General features: G+C 39.5%; 1 protein-coding gene across 8 annotated transcripts in view; it reads right to left on the bottom strand.

The window, feature by feature from the left end:
* NFIA (nuclear factor I A) overlaps positions 1 to 23,206 on the bottom strand; it is a 567,374-nt gene that overhangs the window by 44,771 nt on the left and 499,397 nt on the right. For 5 of the 8 annotated variants that reach the window (XM_082687848.1, XM_082687851.1, XM_082687854.1 and 2 more), the window contains exons 8-9: positions 14,267 to 14,445; positions 11,746 to 11,911 (exon numbers count right to left, since the gene is read on the bottom strand). In XM_082687848.1, the coding sequence (XP_082543974.1) occupies positions 11,746 to 11,911; positions 14,267 to 14,445 (345 nt within the window). The remainder of the gene's footprint in view (positions 1 to 11,745; positions 11,912 to 14,266; positions 14,446 to 23,206) is intronic. The other 3 variants (XM_082687849.1, XM_082687855.1, XM_082687853.1) reach the window with 1 other exon arrangement.

Below are 23,206 nucleotides of genomic sequence, written 5' to 3'. Positions count from 1 at the left end.
AAAGAGGAACAAACCCGAGCCATCTTATAAGCTAATGCTTATTTGTATGTTGAAATATTTTACAGTCATTAGGCACATTTTTTTTTTAGGCACATTTTCAAATAATAACGACATCACAGACATGCTGCTAGTGTGAGATAAAATTAATAAAATCAATTTATAAAACTGTATATATACACATAGACACATATGCACACATCATGATCAATTTTGTTTAAAATATGCATAGAAAATGACTGGAAAATAGGCACATAAAATGACTACCTCTGAAGAATGGCATTATGAATGATTTTTAAATACCTTCCAGTAATTTTTAATCTTAAAAAAACATAAACAGAACCTGAAATCCCCCAAGTCATATTTTTGTTTTTACAGCACTCCAAGGTAATCAGTAGAAAATGAATTTTAGAACCAGGAAACCCTGGATTGAATCCATTTGATTGTAATCTTACTTGAAATGTGATCTTGGCAAGCCAACTAACATCTCTGAGCTTCTATATATAAAAAGTCCACCATAATAAATATTATGTAGTTGAATATGCATAGCCCTTTAAGGCTTCATCCCTCAGTGAATGTCTATGATTACACTCTCTACCAGAGCAGTCCAGAAAGTAATCCCTAAGAGAGGCTTAGCCAACAAGATGGGAAATTCCCCCAAATTCCATTATATGTTATATTTAAACAATTGAAGAAAAATGTCAAAATCATCCAATCAGGGACTATTGATTGCAATATCTGATTGAGAGCATTATACTCCAAGACATCTGCCTTCCAACACTTACAAAAAATAAAAACTTAAACCTCTCCAGCATTAATGTTGTGATCAGACTCATATAAGTAATGTGTAAATTGGTGCAACCTTTCTGAAAAGCAGTTTGGTAATGTGTATCAGAATGAATATTTTGGTTGGTACTAGTAATTCCGATTCTAGGAATCCAGCCTAATGAAATTATTTAAGCTGGGGACAAAATGTATTTTCAAAAATATGCTGGAGTATATTTCACAGATTGGGGCAAAGTTAATATCCAATAGAGGAATAGGTACAAATTGTTTAAAATCACATTTCCCAATTTTTTATGAAATGGGAAAAGGTGTAAAATACTAATTAAGAAAATGGCATGCAAAATATTATTTTAGCATGGTCACAATCATCTTTTATGTGTCTGTGTACATATACACATGAATATACACATCAACATTTATTAAGGGAAAAATAGGCCAAAATGTTAATAGTAATTAATTATAGAAGCACATAATTTCATTTTTTATACTCTATATTTTCCAAGTTTCCTACACTGTCATATATTACTTCTATGAAGAAAATCTTAAAACTCACTGGTTATTTCTGTCATCTTGAAAAAGTAACAAACAGAAGCAAAAACAAGACTCAAATGGGTTAGGAAACCTAAATGAGTAGAATCATCTATTGTCTGTTCTTTTCTGTCCCTCCTTTATAATGTCCATCTCTTACTGTGCTCTTGTTCCTCTGCTTTTCATCCAATGCAAGGTATGCAAACATATGTTATTCTTGGAATAATGTAAAAGTTCTTTATGGAGTGTCTTGGGATTTTCAGAGGATAGGTGTATGCACAAAATCCTATCTCTAGGATGTGTCCTGGTAGAGTACAAAGCACAGGAGTCGAACAGACCTGAGTTTGAAGCCTGACTCAGTTTCAGTGTTCTATTTTTTAAAAGAGGGCTGACAATTCTAATTTTGTAGATGTATAATCATAATCAGATGAAATTAAGGTAATGCATATGAACGTACCTATCAAAGTGACTGAGTTTCAATAATCCTTTTTCTTTTTCCCTTGCAAATGTAAACATAACAAAATTGGATTATATGCAGAGTAGTAATACTCTGCAAAAAGCATTTGTGAAAAATTATGATTTAAGACATATGTATTCAGTGGGTTCCTAAAGCAGAAATTGGGACCAAATATTGGCTGTGGAGAATGAAAATGCTAACCTTACACTAAGCTCCATGCTGTCTGTGAGGGAAAAAGAATATTATTCCTTACCAGAAAGATCACACATTTTCTGCTATGATATCCAAAATTTGGGTAAGTATAGCCAAAATCTAGATGCATAAAAACTGCCAAGAATTTTATGGGGACCCCCTCCAACCACAAATGAATTTTGGTCACTGTAGTGATTGAGGTTATATAAAGAAGAATTTTTAGATAATTACACACATATTTTTGAAAATAATTACATTTGTTATAAAAGGAGACTTAAACTCTGTATTATCTTTCATTATCAGTGGATAAGGTACCAAAGGGAGATTCTATGACAGACCAGTTTCTATCTTTCAACACACAAGTAAATGTGTATGTACATCCCCCAACTCTATGGTAGTGGTTTGTTTGTTTTTAAAGATTTTATTTATTTGACAGATAGATCACAAGTAGGCAGAGAGGCAAGCAGAGAGAAAGGGGGAAGCAGGTTCCCTGCCGAGCAGAGAGCCCGATGAGGGGCTCGATCTCAGGACCCTGATATCATGACCTGAGCTGAAGGCAGAGGCTCAACCCACTGAGCCACCCAGGAGCCCTTTTTTTTTTTTTCTTAAAGATTTTATTTACTTATTTGAGATCAAAGTGGGCAGAGAGGCGGGCAGAGAGGCAGGCAGAGAGAGAGAGGGGGAAGCAGGCTCCCCGCTGAGCAGAGAGCCCCATGAGGAGCTCAATCCCAGGACCCTGAGATCATGACCTGAGCCGAATGCAGAGGCTTAACCCACGGAGCCACCCAGGCGCCTCTATGATTGATAGTGTTCCATACACACTTCTAGGACTCTCCTTTGCTGACTTAACATAACTCACATAGACTTGTCTCTATTTTTAAGGGGTACCTAATGTATATACTCTTGTTACATATTTAGGTTATTACTAATCTTTTATTATAATTGAATACTTGATAAGCATCTGTGTTTACACTTCCAACTATATTTATTACTTACATCTAAAATTTATATACATAAAGATATATAATATTCATATATATTTTTATATACTTGAAAAATTAAACTGTCTTCTAAGACGTTGGACCAATTCACAGTCCTCTGACAGTGCAGAAGAGTATGTCTTCCACACACTTGCCAAGAGTATGCGAAGTATTCTCTGATTTTTGCTGATCTGGTAAGTAAAAATACCATGCTAGTCTTAATCTGTATTGTTTTTATGCTACATAAACAAGACATCTTTCAAATGTTCTCTATTTCTCTTTGTTTATGACCTTTTTCTGTCTTTTTATTGGTCTTTATATATTAGATAATTTAACCCCATGTTACATGTGTGACAAATATTTTTCCACTTTCATTTTTTTTTTAACTTTATGATGGTTTTTTTTTTTTCATGCATAAATTTTTGATACTCTTAGAGTAGAATTGGTCAGTCTTTCCTTTCATGGTTTCTGAGTTTGTGTGTGTGTGTGTTATTTAGAAAAATCTTCCTCAGTCCAATATTATTTTAAAAAGTTATCTTATATTTTTATGTGGTATTTAAAGCTTCACCTTTGTATGTTTTTTCCCCCCCTCCAGCTGGAATTTATTTTGGTGTAAGGAGTCTTCTTTTTTTCTGGACAGTTACACAGTTGTTCCAATAGACTTCACTGAATAATCCCTTCCACTCCTCTAATATGAAATGCCACTCTTATCACGTATTAAAATATTGCATGTATATAGGTCTCTTTCTAATTCAGAAGAGTATAAAACACTGAAATAAAATGGAGACAGCAGCAGAGGTGGTAGAGAAATTAAAACCAATGTGGAAAAAACAAAAACAAGAACAACAAAAAATGATAGCAGTGTGGAAACAGATCAGCATAAAATGAGTTTTCAGGCATCAGACACTAACTTAAGACTGAGAAAAAAAAGAAGGGAGTTCTTTGGAATTGTTTTCCATCCTACCTGTGGAATTGGTTGCAAGGGAGGCAAACCATACAAGACTCTTAACTATAGGGGACAAACAGAGGGTTGCTGGAGGGGAGGCGGGGGTACCAGGCTGATGGACATTAAGGAGGGTACTTGATGGAATGAGCACTGGTGTTATATCCAGCTGATGAATCACTAAATTCTACCCCTGAAACTAATACTACACTGTATGTTAACTAAATTGAATTTAAATAAAAAAATTTAAAAATCTATGATGTTATAAAAACTCAAAGAAGTGTACAGCAAAGAATGATTTTATTGTAATTTTAAAAATGTAAATAAAAAGAATACTGCAATAGTTTGGACATCAGTAATAAAAAAGTGTTTTGTGAAAGGAAGCCACTAACTTCTTTCTTTTCCCATTCTCTCTTGTAGTTATCCACTGCTTCTTCTCTGAAAGAGGAAACCTAGTCCTTACGTCATCTAAAAATTGTGAAAAGTGACCTATCATTCACTGTCTTGCTCTAAATCCAATTACTGATTCAACAACGTGTTATACATTTTAAGGAAAAGTGTTGGTGAAAGGGAGACATGTCATTATTAGGATGATAACTCGGAAAATAATTCTTTGAAGCATTCATCAACAGTCCAAGTTCTCAGGAGTCTTGGCGAATAAAGGAAATCTGCCTTTATCAACATTTCCTATTTTTTGTCTTTTTTGCTGTTTTTGTTTAATCTCCCTCCAAATCTTCTGTTCTCTTCCTTTCCCTGACAACCAGAGTTACTCTCAGCAACAGAAACCAATTCATACTAAGGTACAGATGACCCACTAACTAACATCTTCTGTATTTCTCACATAGGGTTTTCACGGCAAAAACACGGAACCTTTGGGCTAATGCAAAGCTAGCCATAGGACGCGATGGCCAAGTGTATGAACTACAGGTTCAAGGTGGCTGGGTGTGAATCATGGTGCCATTACATGTGGCTGAGAAGCCTTGGAAATTAACTTAATTGGTGACAAAGGTACTTACTTCATAGGATTACTGGGAAAATTAAAACAAGGTAATATATAGAAAAATATTTCTCAAGTGCCTGGTACATAAATAAAAGCTCAGTTGTGCTGTTATTAATTTCAGATAAGCAGACAGTTGTGGCTTCCCAGCAACCAGAAATCGTGTCCCATTGCTCTGTAATTTGTATGAGGTAGGTATGGGGTAGTAGAAAGAGCATGGGAAGGCCTGCATTTGAGTCCCTACCAGGCTTCTATGGCAGTATTATCTTGGGAAAATCATCTGCACTTTCTAATGTCATCTTCCTTGTCTATAAAATCCTGACCACACAGGACTCCTAGGAAGACAGAACAAGATAATGTATTCATGTAAAGAGTTTTGCTAACTGAAAAGCACTGAACATATGTTAATTATTATACTACAAAATTTCCATCCTGGTCATAGGTTATTGTTATTTTCTTGGTTAACAGGTTCATATTCATTCATACAATGAATGTATGTAAGATTCATGGGAAATGTAAAAATAAATAATAAAGGAAATTTGTTATTGCGTGCTTCTACTTTAATACAGTTCTAGTTTTAAAAAATCAAAAGTTCATGGCTAAGAAGGCATGGAGAAAAATGTTTACAAGCCTTTTATGCATTCTTAAATTAAGTTTTTATGTTCTTAATTAATTAAAAAAAGAAAATACACTTGTTTTATCTTCCATCATAATCCCAAAGCATTCTTTCTCTCCATTATAATTCTAGGCTAGGATGCCAATCTGTAATTTCTTTTCTGGAAAAGTCCATATTTATACTGTGATCTTGGTACTAACCTGTTATAAAAATTGGATGTTACAGTACAATTAAGAAAAAGAATAGTGCATTTTGAATCCTCACACCACAAATAGGCCCAAACATAATGAGATTATTTCTCCTATTCTTTAGCTGTTGTTCTTAGGACACCGAGGAATAACCACTCAGTTTATTAGTGTATGTTTGAAAAGGAGTCCCTCCCCAATTAATGCATGATGCACATGGAAAAACTCAGCAAGTTGCAAAGAGCTTTCATAGGTAGGATGCTGTCATAATTAGTATCACTAGTAAGATACCTAATGGGCATGTCAAACATAATTTGGTCAAACCAAACTTTGGGCCCTGCCCCTTGCCCAGAATGGCTCTTTCTGGAATCTTCCCATCTCAGTTCATGGGAGCTCCATTCTCCCAGTTGGGCAGGTCAAAAACCTGGGAGTCATTGATGTCTCACTCTCTTTTCTCAACCCATATCTAATGCATCAGCAAATCCCATCAGCTCTCCCTTTCAAATAATTCTCACCACCCACACTGCCCCATGTTGGTGTCTGGATCCCTCCAATGGTGTGTCACCTCCCTCCCTGCTCTAGCCTTCTCCGTTGGACCTCCTGGTCCCTAACTTACTAATTTACTTCAACTTGGATGACTATTTGTTCACAGGCAAGGGGACTGTGCCCTTTTGCATCTCTTCTGCCTGAAATAGCAGCTGGCAGGTAGAAGACACTCATTATATTATTGATTTTAAGGGGAAAAAAACCCCAGCCTCTTACCTGGTCTCTCTGCTTTAATTCTTGTCCCTAGCAATCTGTTTTCAGCAAAGCCTTCAAAGTGTTTCTGTTCAAAATTAGGGAGTTATCACTTCTCTGCTAGCCGGTGTCACTCAGAGCAAATGCCCAAGTCCTTACAGTGGCCTGTTGAAAGCCTACGTTATCTACCCTACTCCTCACTCCCAGCTCCCAGATTCTGCCCACCTTACCTCCAGCCTCAACTCCTCCTTTTGCCTACACATTCTGTTCTCACCACCCTGGCCAGGCATGCTGGCTGTTCCTTCTGCTTGGAAACCCTTCCCTTACAGTCTCAGGAAGAGACTCACCTTCCCACTTCCATCAGGTCTTTGTTCAAATTTCCTCTTCTCAGACAGGACTTCTCTGGCCACCCTAAGGCCAGTCACACCCCACCTCCAGGATCTGCTTACATGTCACCATCTTACATCCTCTCTGTCTTTTACACTCACTGTTTTGTGGGTTGACTTTCTTCCCTCTCTACAACATGAGCTCCATGAGATCAGGGAATTTTTGAAACCTCTTTCATTTCTTGCTGCATCCTAGCACCCAGAACATGACTTGGCATATAGTTCATGGTCAATTAGTATTTACTGAATGAATGAAAGAAGTGATAATCTCTCAGTGGGTATCTAAACTTACAAAGGCATTAGTCAGTGGGAACAGGATACATCCATTGTGAATTACTCTTACATGTTATCTCTATTTATCACCATATCCTAAACAGACCTGGCATAGTAGTGTATCAATCTCTCTCCAAATAAATCACAGTATAAAAGTACTTAACAGAGAGAGAACTGCTAACTCCACCCACCCCCTCTTGTTGTTGTTGTTTTATGGCACTAGTAAGGATTTTTCCCATTAAAATGTATTTATTTCACAGGCAAATTCTTTCCCAAATCTGCCTTACCCATGTTTTTCTGGCCACAGCTGCAAAGTGGGATATTTGGTGCCAAAGGCAACTGATTAGGTTAAAAATACATCCTCTGCTGTAGGCTGGCAACCATTTGTATTTCATTATAAGATGGTATTAAAAATTACGCCTTGGACTCTTAACTGTCTACAGCATAGTGCATCTGTCACCCCAGTTTGTCCTGACAATCTGCCTGAGAGAGTGGGTATAGCAGTCAGTGGTGGTCCCGTTAACAGATAAGGGAATTTGAGGCCCAGAAATGTCGGTCATAGAGAAGACCCTTGGCAGGATTTCCTATTTTATTTTTTTAAATCTTATTTTACTGCCAGTCATCTCAAATCCCAAATAGAAAAGGTTGTCCTAGGTTCCACAAATCGTGTTTTTGGAAAAAAAAAAAAAAAAGGCCTCAATTTCCACCTTACCGTTGGGATGCTGTACATTGGTACTTAATACCTGATTCTTCTTGCTAAAGTTGAGCTCTAATAAACTGTCAAAGATAAACAGGACCCAACCCCCCTGTGGTTTTAATTTCTAAGAAAGCACATAAATTATGAAACTGTATTTTTTGCCCTAAATTTTTATTCAGCGGTAATCTAATTTTAGACATTCCCCTCCCCCCACCAGGCTGGTTTCTGGAAAAAAGTTCTACCTTCTTTCTCAGATTTAAAATGCCAGAATATTATCCCTACTAAACAGCATAGAAGTCACCATCTCCAAAAGCATCTTTAGCTGAGTTTCCGGGCCTGGACCAAACTCCCTTCCAAGTGCTCTTGTAGAACCCATGCCTGTGTCCCAGTGTTGCCTCCTGTTAGCTACTCATTTCCCAGCTATCTCCCCCCACAGATCCCACATTTCTGATGAGCAGGGATTAATCACCTTTGTATCCCAAGCAGCTAACACAGTCCTTGGCACATCACAGGTGCTCACTATTTGGGAGCCGAATAAGCGAACGGAAGAAGGTAGTCATCAAGATGAATGGGAAGAGAGGGGGAGGCGGTTTCACTCTGATATTTGTACCCTTCCACATCCTCTTGTCCCTTTCCCGTGCTCACTTTCTATTCTCTAGACTGCAGAGTTTGGAAGTAGAAACCAGTGGTGACTTGTCCTACTCTCGCCATACAGCCATCTGGACCTTCATGCTATGGTCTCTAAACAGGAGAATAGACCCCGCCCCTGGGAAGGCCTGTGGTGGTCCAGCACTGCCGGTGACTGGAGATGTGACTGTGTAATTTGGGGATTCAGCATTAGGAAGCAAATTTGTCTACAGTTATAAACTAAATTCTCCGATAACAGAAGTGATCCTCTGGTCTTCCAACCTTGAGTTTTGCTTTTATTTTATTTATCAACTGGTTCAGAAATCAGAGCATGGAAGAGGATTTTGTGTGGGGGGGGAGGCATGGAAGGGGAGCTTTTAAATCTCTTCCCAGTGTGGACCAGTGGGCCTTGAGATTTTTAATTTGAAAGGCTTTTCCTATGCTATAACTTATGGGTCCCCCAGCCTACCACTCTTATTAATAAAGGAAAAGACAATAAGGCAAGATATTGCTGTGAAATGACACATTATTGTGATTTCAGCAAACTCCAAAAAGCCCAGAAACAAGGGTTAGACTTTATGATGATAAAAGTATTTCTATGCCACAGCAGAACATTTTGTTTTGCCCTACATTCCTAGAATCATATGGTTCAAAAGTAAGTATCAGGGGTGTCTGGGTGGCTCAGTCGCTTAAGCATCTGCCTTCCGCTCAGGTCATAATCCCCGAGTCCTGTTTCCAGCCCTGTGCCCCTGCTCCCTGCTCATCAGGGAGTCTGCTTCTCCCTCTGCTCCCCACCTGCTTGTGCTAGCTCACATGTGCTCCTTGCTCTCTCAAATAAATAAATAAAATCTTAAAAAAAAAAAAAAAAGGTAAGTATCAAATTACCCGTATCAAACCTTTGGGCCTCTCTCTCCTGATATTCTCCTTCTCCCCAAAATCTTCGAACCTGTTCTAATGGACATGCAACCACATCAACTGGATCTACCAGGACCCCCTCCAGACTTCTTCCCATAATGCTGAAGGAATACTTGAGTCTGGTCATAACAGGACGACAGACACCTTCTCATACAAGGCACTTGATTCAATCTAAGGCATGGAATCCAGATGTAGGGACCCAAAGCTAACAATATTATTTAGAGGCTGAGTCGCTCTATGTGTCCTACAGACCTATTTCATCATTACCCAAGCCTGGGGACCCTACTAGGCCAGAGTTTTGGCAGATAATAAGATGTTCCAATTTATTTGGTGGTGGTGCTTATCACGGCTGATTTCATACAACCCTGCCAGGCAGGGATCATCACTCACATTCTACAGATGAGGACGCTGATCCGAAGAGAAGCACAGCTAGTGATGGGAAAGGTGGGGATCTGGGTCCTTATATTTCAGTCTTCCATAACTGCACACGGTATCCCTAGTCTTAAATGGTGCCTGAGGGGCCCCATCCCTTACTGGAAAATGCACTCTAGATGCAGGAGACAGTGGTAGTGGAGGGCAATGTGTAAACGGGATAGCTAAAGTATTACCACAAGGCTTTGAAAGAACTGTGTCCTTGTCCTGCACAGATAGGCAGAAGATGAACAGAAGAGTGGTACATGGAGGTAATTAGGTGGCTACCAAACTGTAGGCCGGTATTGCCCAGTGACCAGATTTAAATAGAGTTTGGGGACGGTGATTTCTCTAACTTGCTGGAAGATATTACATTAATGCACAATAAGCAGGATGCACCTATGAGCCTCTGTTTCTCAGAAGCTTCTTTTTCAAGCTGAGCTTCCAAGATCCACAGACCAGGCCTTCTTTGTTTCCTAAGTCACTAGATGTTCAGGTTTTCTCCTTTGTTGGAAAGGGTTGAACCACCTCTTATCAAGAGAAGTGGATTCCCATAAAACTGCCCCTGGACCCTCAATCTTTTTATTGTGATACCAGAATCCAAGCACAATGCCACTCACTTCCATATGTGTTATCCAAATGAGTAAATACTAGATAACCCAAAGCTCACCCTCAAAGACATGTCCCCGAGGAGCTGCATTTTGGAGTTTAGTGTCTCCAGAATTAAATCCAATGAACACAGTGTCAACAGAAGCTTATTTTTCCTCTTTGGCTCTCTACCTTCTACACCCCAAACCATCATGTCCCCTAAACTGAAAGTAAGGAACCTAAGAGGCCTAGAATCATCCTTCATTATAGTCAATGAAATGACTGTCCAATCTCAGAGCTTATGTCTGCAAAGCAACCCTCCTTGTGCTCTTGTCCATTCAACTTCTGTAATTGCTCTTCAAGTTCTTAACACTTCCTCCCTGGTCTACTCCAATCTTTTCTTCAGTACATTCCTTGCCTCCAGTCTCACTTTTGAAGAACTCCTTGGAGGTCTGCTCTCGTTAGGATTACTGTCACATTTCCTATCCTTTCCTACACTTTGATCCCTCAGTAAAGCTTTAGGGAGGTGCTTATCACACCCTCTGTCAAGGTTAGGTCATCCATCCATCACTTCAAAACTCTGCCTCTGGCCATCACTCTTTTTGACATCGTTCCAGGTACTAATAAAAGTCAAATTTGTGTGTTTGAGCTATTTCTATTCCTTTGTCATCTCTGAAATATTGGGAACTATCCCTCTAATTCAGCAAGTCATCATTCCTATCATCTAAAAAAGTTTGGAAATCTCATATTGTCTGATCACATGTTCCCATACTATTCAGAGAAGAGCCAAGAATTCTTTTCTGTTTCCATCCAATTATACTTTCTACCTCGTCCCCACCCCCAGGCCCCCTCCCCCCTACCACACCTGGCCAAGCAAATTCCATGGCTACCAGCTCTGATCTTCTGCCAGGCTCTTACTCTCAGTGGGTGTTCAAGGTACGCACCTTTGAATTGTTACTTTGATTTAAACTTTTTTTTTTTTTTTTTTTTAACCTATTTGATGTATAAAGTGAACAGCCTTTATAGTTCATCAAGTACGTTTTTCTTGGATTGTAAGTTATGGCGGGGCTACACAAAAGGAACTCAATTTGGCTACTGGGAATTCATGCAAGTGGACGCTGTGTGATTATCAGGAGGAGAGCATTCAAAGCCACTCAAATAATGTGCAAAATTTAATAAGTCACATCTTGAGCTCAGTCTTGGGCATGTAGCCCCAAACACCCGGTCATTTCCACATGTGTTGTCACTGATACTACCCACTACTGGGGTCCACTGTGATCTGGTCTTGGCTCTGCAGACTCAGGCTGTCACCATCCCCGGGGATCTGGGTCTATCGCTAGAGCCTATGCAGTTAGGGAGCAGACTTAAAAGAGGATTCCAGTAAATAGAGCTTGAAAAGCGACCGGCGCCTCGGCTCATCCATACTTACTTGGTGAGGTTGGGGAGGCTGCACCTCCTTCTGTTGACGTGGTTGGAGGCTTTGTGTCTGGCACCGGCAGAGGCACAGGCCTGGCCATCGGTGGTGGCGGCGGCGGTGGCAACATTGGGGTGGGAAGGAATGGGTTGTGCACTTTGCCTTGGCTACTCCCATTGGGCTGTGAAGGCAGGAGCAAAAGAAAACACGCAGAGGGAAAAGAAACAGATATCAACAGTTAGCTGCTTCTGAAAACGAAAGACAATGCATTAGTTACCTCTTACGTAAAATTACCAAGTATTCTAGCTGCTTGAATTCTTCCTTCAGAGTACAGAGATTAAAAAAACCATTGGGTTGTTCTTGAGGCATTTCACAAAAGCATAGTGTCGGGCACACATGCTCAATGTATCCCAAACTTACTCTCAATTACTTTGATAAGAGATCTCTTATCTCTCAGTTACTTTGACCTTCTATACACCCTGCTTCCCTAATACAACCTGCTAGCATTTGCCTGGAATGCTTCACTTCTGTATTAACTGCTACCTTCATCATCATTCTCACAATTACTATTTATTTAATACACAAGTGTTTTGTAGGTTGTGGAATTATTCCATACTGTCTACTTACACAGATATAATGATGTTGCCCAAATACGCATTTGAAATTAAAAATAATATTTTATTTTCACTCCTCAAAGTTGATATTATATAACATTTAATAAATATGTTAAGTGAACATAAAAAATTTCTTTCACATATTGTATAACATCAGGCACAGAAACTTTAGAATTGAGCTGTCAAAATTCTGCTAGGGAAAAATATCACTTCTAATTTTGATTTAAATTATAGAAGCATATGCCATAACAGTCATATTTATTTGGCTGCCTGATGTTAGAACAACCAAATCACAGCTCTTTGACAAAAGAAAGTTCCCCTCTGAAGAAAGCAATAAAATCCATTTTATTTTCAAGTTTTTCAAAATAGTCCCACGAAGAGAGACCTGCCTTAAACCCTATAAAATTTTGATCAAAACGCAAAACCAGGAGTTTGACACTTATATAGGATAATGTCAGGACTATTTTAAAAAAAGTTAGAAACTTAAAAGTCAGATGCCTGATGCTGGTGATCACTTCAGATCTTTCATGGTCTCCCATGTGGCCTTTCTGACTCTGGAATTTAGTGACACTGTACACGACCAATAATCACAGCTGGTATTTGGGCTGTCATCCCAAATCAAAATTCAGGTGAAGGAGAACCAGTTGTCCCAGGCTTTTAAGTGTAAGCCTAATAACTCTGCAGAGGCGGCCTCAGCCAGCCCCTCACTCACGTTCTCATGTGTATGTGTGTGTGTGTGTGTATACATAAATATATATATATTTAGTATTGTTCTTCAAAGACTATCTCGTCTGACAGTCAGAATGCTACTCTTTTTTGCCAACAAACCTGCTCACGTGTTATTCTGAGTAGGCTAAAAGTCCATAAGTGAATGCTTTACAATAAGCCAAGCAAATGAATACACAAGCAAAAAGAAAAAAGGCCCCATATTGATTTGTTGTCTAGACAGAAATGTATCTGCTAACACATCACCAGACATTAGTCAAAGCTGCCGGTTCTGTCTCAGATATGCAGAATCAGGTATTTCTGCAAGGGAAGAAAAATCAGTGACAGGGCCGTGTGATATAATATTCTCAATTAGGCAGTAATAATGACAGCTGATCTGCGGCTTCAAGCGTAGCCCTTAGGAGAAAAGGAAGATCACATTTGGCTTTATGCTGGTCATTATTTTCTAGCCTTTATTATTATTAGTGGCCTTGGGACACCACTATCCAACTGTAAACACTTAGTTCAGCTTTGAAATAAAATTTGCCATTTAAAAAAATCACTTTTGCGTTTGGAATATCGTCTCAAGTTGTGATTATTTGGTTTACTAGAGAAAAGATGAAAACATTGATTTGACGCTGTTGAATGCTGTTTAGCTTTATACAAAGATAAGTGGGAGAGATAACTACTTGCAGAGATAACAAACCATAATAAACTGTGCTTCCAGCATCTTGAGTTCAAGTACTGGTCAACTTGATCTAAAGTGTTAGAAGACTGTATTTTTAAAAAATATCAACTTAGTTGATCTGAAACATCTGTGCCCCCCTCGTCCCCCTGCCTCTCCCTACCACCCCAAACCATTACTTAAAATTATTTGGTCTTTCTATTTGGTTCACTGCATGAGCCCGAGGGTTAGTGTACATGAGGTGGAATTATCAGCCCACAGACCTTAGAAGGTTATATGGTTCACCCTTGAGATGATTTATACCCATAAACTTGACAGTTGCGAACTTAACACAAACACTTTTTAAACCCTGGCCAATCACTCTTAGAGCAAGTTAACTTTCCCACAATCTGGAATAAATATGACATTTGTCTACAGTCCGTCAGCACAACATTAGAGCGCCCTGTCACATGGTCAGAAGGTCTCCCCTTGCTATTTTTACATTCGGGTACTATTTCTAAAGAAATCGGAAAAAAAAAAGAGGTCTCCTTACATTGAGGAACCCCACCTGTCCAGCCTGCTGACCAGCATCAGGGCAGACAAGTTGGACAAACTCTTTCAGCGTCTCCTGAGGGTGATAGCGGATGGCTGGGTGAGAGAAGTAAGGCCCGGGCTGCTGGATAATGGGCGATGTCGGGAAATGAAGAGTCGACGGTGTTGCGTGCGGGCTTGCTGTAGGAAAAGAAAACGCCAGAGTCATGAAGAGGGAGTCCCGCCTTGCGACAGCGTCCACGCCCGATCCAACCTCCTCCTTCCTTTCCTTCCTGACCCAACTCACAGCACTGCTCACCTGGCTGAATTTAACGTTGCTTAGGTCTGATAGATTTTCTTCCTTAAGGCTCTAAGACAAACATGGAGGTTAGATTAGCATAGGGTTTCAGGCTGTCTTTCCATTTTCAGTGGACATGAGTTATACAGGCATTAATAATCCTTGGTGAAGCTGAAGATTATTCATTACCTTAAGAGCCTTTTTAATGAAGCAAGCAATAAAAAATGTATTTGGTAGATTAGACCTGATTTAACTGACATTACATATGACAAATTCTAGTTTGCACGTATGGTTCCTCTTTCATGCTGAGCTAACCCATAGACAATAATTCATTGTTAAAGCTCTTATACCCCTTTCAAGGAAATTCCTAGGGACTCATACAGGATGAAATTTTTTTGAAGTATGTAGTAAATGATCACCTAATGAACCTGTGCAATTTGGATGCCTCGCTTTACATGGAAGGTTTACGCAACCCCCCTTCCCATATTTTTTTTTTTTTTTGTCATTTCAAAGCCAAACTCAGAAATGCATAAATATTAGAGCAGGGGAACCCACAGGCTGAGTAGGCAGTGACCCTTGCTCAACTGTGAGCCTACTGCCCATAAAAATTGATAAAAGAACTCAGACAACGATGACTCCTTTTTATTTGAGCCCTGCTAAATTTTATTTGTACAAGATTACATTAGATTAAAAAACTTATGTGAGCTGCTTGATAATGTCTCTGAGAGAACTTTTGCCCTTGAACTGGAAGGGTGATTGATGAAATCTGCTGGAGAAGGAGAGCAGCCATGGGGAAGGGTTGGGGATACTCAAACCGAGAAACACCAAGGTAGCGGCTCTCACTTCTCACTGAGGGCCAGGGAAACAGCTCTCAAATAAAAGCAGATGAGAATATTTATCTTGCCTTACTCTTTGCAGTTAAGTTTTCAAACTCAGGGAATCCCTGCAAAGACCAAACAAAGGAATGGCCCAGTTTTCGGAGAGGAAGACTTTCCTAATACCAAAAGGGTCTTGTAGAGCAGACCAAGCAAGAGAAGCCACACTCCCTATCACACACCATAAGCGTGGCTGAGGACAAATAATCCAGCCCCACTGACCACTGGGCATGGGTTCTTTGTTCCCTACTGGGATGGTTTTAGTTCTGGGGCACTTTCTGACTATTGACATGGCTAGGACTTTCAGGTTCAGAATAGCATCTAGTTTTTAAAGAGTGAAAACAGGGGTTTGGAGTAGAAGCAATAGCCTAGTCCATGTCTTGCAGATGATCTGACGGGACCCCTTCATTCATAAAACGTTTAATCTATCCAATAAACACTGATGGACTTTTACTCTGGTCAGGGGATACCACGGTGGGCCAACACAGACTCAATTTTTATCTTCAGTCATACAATTGAGGACATCTTGAACACAGCCTATTGAAACCAGAATTCTCGTCCTCTTCCATCCTTTATACCTGCTCTCTTCCAATCTTTCCTGTCTTAGAAGATAGCTTTTCCATCTCTATAATTGTTCACTGTCATATCCCCAGAACACTGTTTGGTACTCAACAAATATTAGTTGAATGTTCAATCATTGATTGAATGCCAGAGTGGTACAGAAATCAAGAACCGCACAAGTCAACTTAAAACTTTGTTTTTTGTTTTTTGTTTGTTTTTTTTTTTTCCACCTGGCAAAAAGCCAGAGAGTTTAGGGATCTGTTATTTTCACGGAGTTAAACAACCCACAAGCGAAGAAGTTAAATGGCTCTGGTCATTTCTTACTTTGCAAATGGTGCTTTAAGGAACCAAAGTTGTTTTGTTCATCTAATATGGTATGGTTGTCTTTGCTGGTAGGAAGAACATTTGACCCCGCACCCTGCATTTGACCAAATAGTTTCTAGTCAGGGATGGAATGTGGCATTTCCCAAACAAGGCTGGGAATGTACTTAAGCATAACAAAATGATACACTCCACTTGGGCAGTATGTCAAACACAAAGGTGGGAACTCCACTGTCAAGAGTCCCCAGCAAGCAGACCTTAATGATAAAGTGACAGTGCTTCAGGTGCTCAATGGAAGGCGATAAATGATTGTTTGATTATGAAAAATTGTGGTGGCCAATAGAGAATGCAAGGGAAAATATTCACTTGAGTAAAGATCAGGTGGATAAAAGTTAAAGTTGATAGAGGGAAGAATTCAACGGATCTTGGAATCTTTCCCTTTGACTGCTAATAAACAGCCTAGCACTCTTTGTTACTAAAAGGATATCATTAGCAACTTAACTTTAGACCTTCATTTCTTTATTATATTTTACTAAAACAATTCACCTTTTCCTTGTGACACAGAATTTAACACAAACCTAAGAACACATGGTACTATATGAAATTAATTCTGCAATGACTGACTTATAAGGACCAATTAATTCTTAATTAGTACCAGGAAATCATTTAGCCTGTAGTTTCAAATTAGGTAACCGCTGAGTCTGCATTTCCAAGGGTTATCCCTCACAACCCTTACTTTCTCATGTCTTGGACTTTCTGGTGTTCAGCCATTAGCTCATTGTGGAACTGGGTATATCAATCATTCAAGATCTTGAGCTTTAATTTCTTCAAACAGAAAATAGTTGTGTTATAGACATTACACAGACCTCTTAAAAATTATTAAATACATGCTATTTCTCTAGATAAACTGCTAGTATCATTCTTTTACTGGACGAGACCCATGTTCGTCCGTTCTCTAAAGCTCAGCCTTCAGCAATACATAAATTTGGATTTTCTTCTTTCCTAGTTCTTTCTTTTCTCTCTTTTAGCTTGACTTAGATGTTTTCATCGTGCCTAAGTTTTTGCCGAAGTCGTCTCCAATCATTTTAGAAAGTTCCATTGGGGTCAAATCAGTCCATCACTCAATCTGTAAAATTTACTAAACGTACATTGAGATCTTCAGATCAGGGTCCCACAGAAGAGACACTACCACGTGGGAGAATTCTACCATTGCGAATCTGGCGTGGTGCTAATGCAATCCACAAAGAAGGGTCTCCGTCCAAATTTTTGACAGAGAAAAACATCTCTTATGGATGTGTGTGCTGTGAGTAGTTGACACAATAAAAAATTATAGCACATTATGTCAATGCATATTTAGCTCCTTTAAAATGTGCATTATTTACTTGAGAGTCAATAAAGGCTTTTCTCAAGTGGTTAGTTTATTGCGGTGCATCCATCTGTATCCATGTTGATGTTAATACAATTTTGTGTATTAAAAGGCACTACAAAATTGGCTGCTTCTAGGTTCTAATACTCTGAGTACCCTAGGCCAGGAGCAGCGGAGAGTGTCAGAAACACTCTGCTCTGGGTGGATCTCACTACCAGCTTAGACTTTAACCAGAGGCCAGACTTATTTAAAACAGCCGCTGGGCTTTTTCACAAACAATGCAAATGAGAAGGAAGGAAATTGGATCTGGTTTCTCTGGCTAGAATGGCACCGCCTACACCTTCTGAACAAAGTAGCCACAATTCAAGAAACAGGGAGCCAGAATTTCCCAAAGGGGGTAGGAGCTCAGTTATTTATTACAAAATGATCATATTACTGGATGTTTAAAAAGAAGAAAGCAGGTCAGGCAGGTTGGTTTACTTGTTTGTACTCTGCTCCTGTCCCTCGCCCCGCTTCTTTAAAAAGATTTTCTTGGTTTCAGTTTGAAAGAGAAAAAGCTAAAAATTCAACACAATATGTGTTTTTATTTTTAACTTAAAAATGCTTTCTCCCTTACAGCAGAATGAGGACTGGGGAAGGAGAAGGTCAAGGTCATTAACTGTATTATTGTGTATTGGGGGAGACTTATTTGATCCAAGTGACTCTTGGTCTGAGTCCTCCATAAGGAGGACGACTTATAGACAAATATTCTAGCTCAAAAAAGATAGTATCAGGGAGGCATAGCCACATAGGTTTGGAAGCTCATACTTCATTCTTTTATAAATCTTGGGAAAGAAAAAGAGAGGAGAGTAATCCCGCCTTATCATTTTTAGCAGTTTTGCCCAAACTCAACCTCCAAGAATTCTAATAACCTTCCCACATATTTCCTCAAACCAGAATTCATGGGTCGAAATACGTTCTAGTATTTAACCTGCGTATTGCTTTAATTGCTTTATTCCTTGTCCACGAACCATCACAGATTCTCCCAGATTGGACAGAGACTTGGGTCCATTTCACGTGGCTTTCTGGCAATCCTAGAGTCTCTTGTCTGGGAAGCTCCAAAGAAAAGCCGTCAAGAGAGCAGCGCAAATGAAACCTAATCCCCTTCAGGTGCAGTGTGCTCTTAAGACAGCGTGACACGCAGCCTTCTTCCCTCACGGGGGGGAACCATCACTCCCAAGCCTTGGCATTTGTAAAACTTCACAGTCTTAACCATTCATCGACCCTAAGTCAGGGGCAACAAGTGAGAGTCCAAACTGTTTCTGTGTTAGTGCTGTTACCAGAAAAAGCCACTCGTCCCTTCAGCGATAAGATGTTCTTTAGACAAAAATAACCATTTCTGTAGAGCAATGGGTGGCATTAAGAACTCCTGACTACTCATATTTAGAAGTAAAGATTTTAATAAGGCAGAACTCTAAGAGGAGAAGTAAGTGGGGAAGGGAAAAAAAAAAAAAAAAAAGAAAGAAAGAAAACCTGTGCTAAGGGAAAAAAGCCTTCCACAAAAGCAAATGGAATTTGAATTATTTGGGTCGTCAACTACTATGTACTTGGCTTCTTCAGAAATTTAAAACCACCGTATATGACACCACTGTAGCTTACTTAAAGCTGAGAAATGTATCTTAATGGTCCATAGCTATAATTTATAAATCATACGTAAGTCAGATGCCACTTACCAAAGTCCAGGAGTCTGGAGTTATGGGATTTTATTTTAACAGAGACACAAGGAAAGGGGAATTGGCAAAGGTTTTTCAACCTTGAGGAGGTGGAGCCTTCTCTAAATAACCAGACTTTGACTTGAGGCAAGCCAAGGTTTTCAAAACATATAGCACATATCTTCAACATTGCTGAGATGCACATCAAAGACCTAGATGTCATATGAGAGAACCATATCTGACACTGCATGACACCTGGTAAAGCACTTCGTATTTTTATTACTGCTAACCGAAGTAACTTTATGCTCCACTGCATTTCCAAGACAGTTGGTATATTCTATTCCATTTGAATTAAGGGGATCCTCAGGTTGGAGATCAAATTCCAATGTCTCCTGGAGAAACAGACAAAATGGTGGAGGAGTGGGAGGGCAAGGTCTTTTAAAGTTTTTATTTAGATCAATTTTATCTATTGAAAGACCCTTCCTGTGCTGGGGTCCTGTCTTAGAATCTAGACCCAGGGTTGGCATACATCTTTTGAAAGGGCCAGAGAGCAAAGAGTTTTCAGCTTTGCAGGCCATGCAGTCTCTGCTGTGATTATTTGACTTCACTGCTATGGGACAGAAGTAGCCACAGATATCACACAAATAAACAAGTGTCACCATATCCCAATAAAATTTTATTTTCAAAAATAGGCAGAGGACTGGATTTGACTTGTGCGCCATAGTTCATGGGCCCCTGGCATAGACGGACATAACTCCTCTTCACCCTCCAGACACCATGCTGTGCTCTTGAGCCTCTGGTGATCCCTGCTCTTTCCACTTCTTCCCTACCAAACCCCATCCTTGTCCCGGTCTGTTTTCTGCTGAAGACGCACCTTTTTGAAGCTTTCAAGGCAATCTGCTTGCCTTCTGTATTTCCACCAACTATTCATTGTCACTCTTTTTTTCTCTTTGATGGGAGTTTGTACCTTTGGACTACCTTCACCCACTCCTGGTCCCATCCCCCACTATAGCCCTTTGATTATCCCTCTTCCCCATTATTTAATCTGCTTCAGTCTGGGCTGGTTTCTCACACCTGTATGTGTATAATTTTAAGTTAAACATATAAGTCCAAAAAAAGTAGAGATATAATATGAGGACTGTGGGCTTTAGAGTCCTACAGGTACAGATTTAAATTCTAGGTCTTTCTTACTTACCAGCTATGCTTTAAGTTTCTGAGCTTCTCTATGACTCAGTTTTGCTATCTGTACAGTGGGGCTAATAAGACCTCAAGATTTTTTTTTAGGATCCGGTGAGACAAAGTATGTAAGACACACGGTATAGTTCCTGACCATGTGGGTTAGTGATCCATAAATACCTTCTTTTATTGGTAAAACTATCATAAGTGAGGATGGGAATGAAATAAATTGAAATTTGTTCCTATTTGCTAAGACCTGTTTGGATTATATAATACACAAGGGAAAAGGAATATTAAGTAAGAGTAAGAGGGGCCTACTGCTTATCTGTCACTTGGACAAATGGATACTAAATATTGTTGAAAGAATAGATACTATCAGTACGGATATGACATAAGGGTCTTGAAAAAAAAAATCCCTTAACAACCAAATGTAAAACAAAGCAACAGTAGCAACAACTTTGATCTAATGGTCATAGATACAATGACCTATAAAGTCTGTCTTTGACCAAGTATACTTTGACCCCATATCTTTGCTTAAATCTCAAACTCTGACAATCCAGAAACTTAGAACTATGGGACTATCTCCCTCTAGACTCTATTTTTCACATAGATCTACAGTTTTTGAGTGTCCATACTGGCCTCCCCCTTAACCATGTGGACCCCTGCTACCCAGGCACACATCCAACCTAACCCAGAATCTAAGTATGTCTTCTTCTAGCCTCCTCAAACCCAGATACAATGGAAATTTCTATCATTCTATCTGTTTCTGGGAATTCTTTATCGAAGATCTCGTACTCGTTAATGCTAAAAAAAAAGAAAAGTTTTTAAGAACGATCTGGAGTACTTTTAAGAAAAAAATTTTCTAATTATTATTAATTTTGGGGGGGAAAATTTTCTAACTAGATTAAAGGACCTTAGTTTTGTTTCTGCCACTACTTGGCTTATAAATACGGGCAATTTCTTTCTCTTCTAGTTTTCTCCTCTACAAAACATAGTTTGTACTCAAATGTTGATGCTCACCTAGCTTTGCATTCCAGTGGAACTCTGTCTCTGGGATTACAGTTACAAATACTCAGTAAAATTGATCCATAGTAATAACACTGAAATCTAAAATACCTGAAACAAGGGGGCATGTACCCCTTAAAAGAAATTACTTTGAAATGTTTCTGATATATGAAGTTATTATTTCTGGACACAGTCTTTAAGACCTCCTGGCTTTGGGAAGGCTCTAATTTTTAGAGTTTTAAAATCCTCGAGTGAGCCTGTTCAAGGTTCCATGACACAGAGCTCCCATCTTTGGATCCTGACAGGACTGCCTCTCTGAATATGCCACACTTGCACACCACTTGCCTAGGCCGCCATGATGGCTAGTGTGAATTATGTTCAAATACCACACAGCAGCAGTGATGATTGGAAATACAAAGAGGGACTGTTTAAGAAGCAAAGTGGACAAGAACCCCATTCCATGAAGAAAACCCGAGCTTCTATGTTACGGGGCAGGCAATACTAAGAAATAAGAGATGAAGAATAAGAAACCTGGCAAAACGCTTGAGGAAAAAACCCCACAGACTGGGTGATCACAGAGGGGAACAGAAATAGGCAGGGAGTCCTCTCACAGCCTGCTGGAAGTGTACTGGAATTACAAACGCAGTCCTGCAAAAGAGAATTTCCAAAGTTAAGTCCATGGAGATGCTCCAGCCTGTCGGAGAATTACTGGTAGTTTGTGAGCGTTTGCCAACATGGACCAAAAAAAAAGGCAAAAAACCAAGCAAATAAACAACCACAAAACCCATGATAAACATAAAAGCACAGGCTGATTGGCAGCCGTTCCCCCACCAAATCATGAGGTTTATGGTGCAGTGTAAGCCCCTATTTCTGAGAGACAGGATTACTGAGGCAGAGGTTATTTTCAAAGCATCCTTCTGAACTCCAAGTTATCTTCCTGAATACACCCCGTAGGATTGGAACATTTATTCCTACTGTGGTAGATTTCACACAAGGGCGGGGGGGAGAAAGAGAAGAATTAGTCCAGTGTCTGAAGCTAGGGGTTCAAGCTTTTATCCCAGGTTGGGTATCAGATAGCTCTGTGTGTCAGCCTCCTGGCTTCCTCTACTGCAAAATGGAAATCATATGTCATGTTTGGGTTTTAGAGCTCAACTCTTCTGTGCTTGAAATCATCACTCCCTATCCTAATCCATGCAAAGTCACTTAATATTTCTGAGTCCACATCTCCTTATCTATAAATTGGATAAAATAGCCCAGAAAAAAAAAATAAAGATTTTTCTCAGGATCAGAATTAATTCTACTTCCATGGCAGTGCTCGTTATTTTAAAAGGTACGTGTTGAGAATCAGCTATGTGCTAGACATTATATTAGACTGTGGGTTATTTACTATTCCTAGACTGTTTTTTTTTTTTAGGACAAATTAAGGTATGTGAAAAATAATCAGGATCATATAATGTAATGTGGCAGCATGAGGTAACCAGGAGTCAAAAGTTGACTGTTTTCATGGACCTGGAAGCCTATGCATGGGCTAACAGTCACTTTCTAGTACCTGATTTACCTGTGCTCTGCAAGTCCTAATTGCAGGAATCAGTCACTACAGAGAGGGAGAAAGCTGAGCCCATTGCCCCAAGTTCAGGACAGCTTTGTTTTTATCTCCTGCAGCGGACAG

Source organism: Mustela nivalis (assembly GCF_964662115.1).
Source record: "Mustela nivalis genome assembly, chromosome: 10".
Taxonomy (NCBI): domain Eukaryota; kingdom Metazoa; phylum Chordata; class Mammalia; order Carnivora; family Mustelidae; genus Mustela; species Mustela nivalis.
This window is presented reverse-complemented; position numbering and strand designations above follow the sequence as displayed.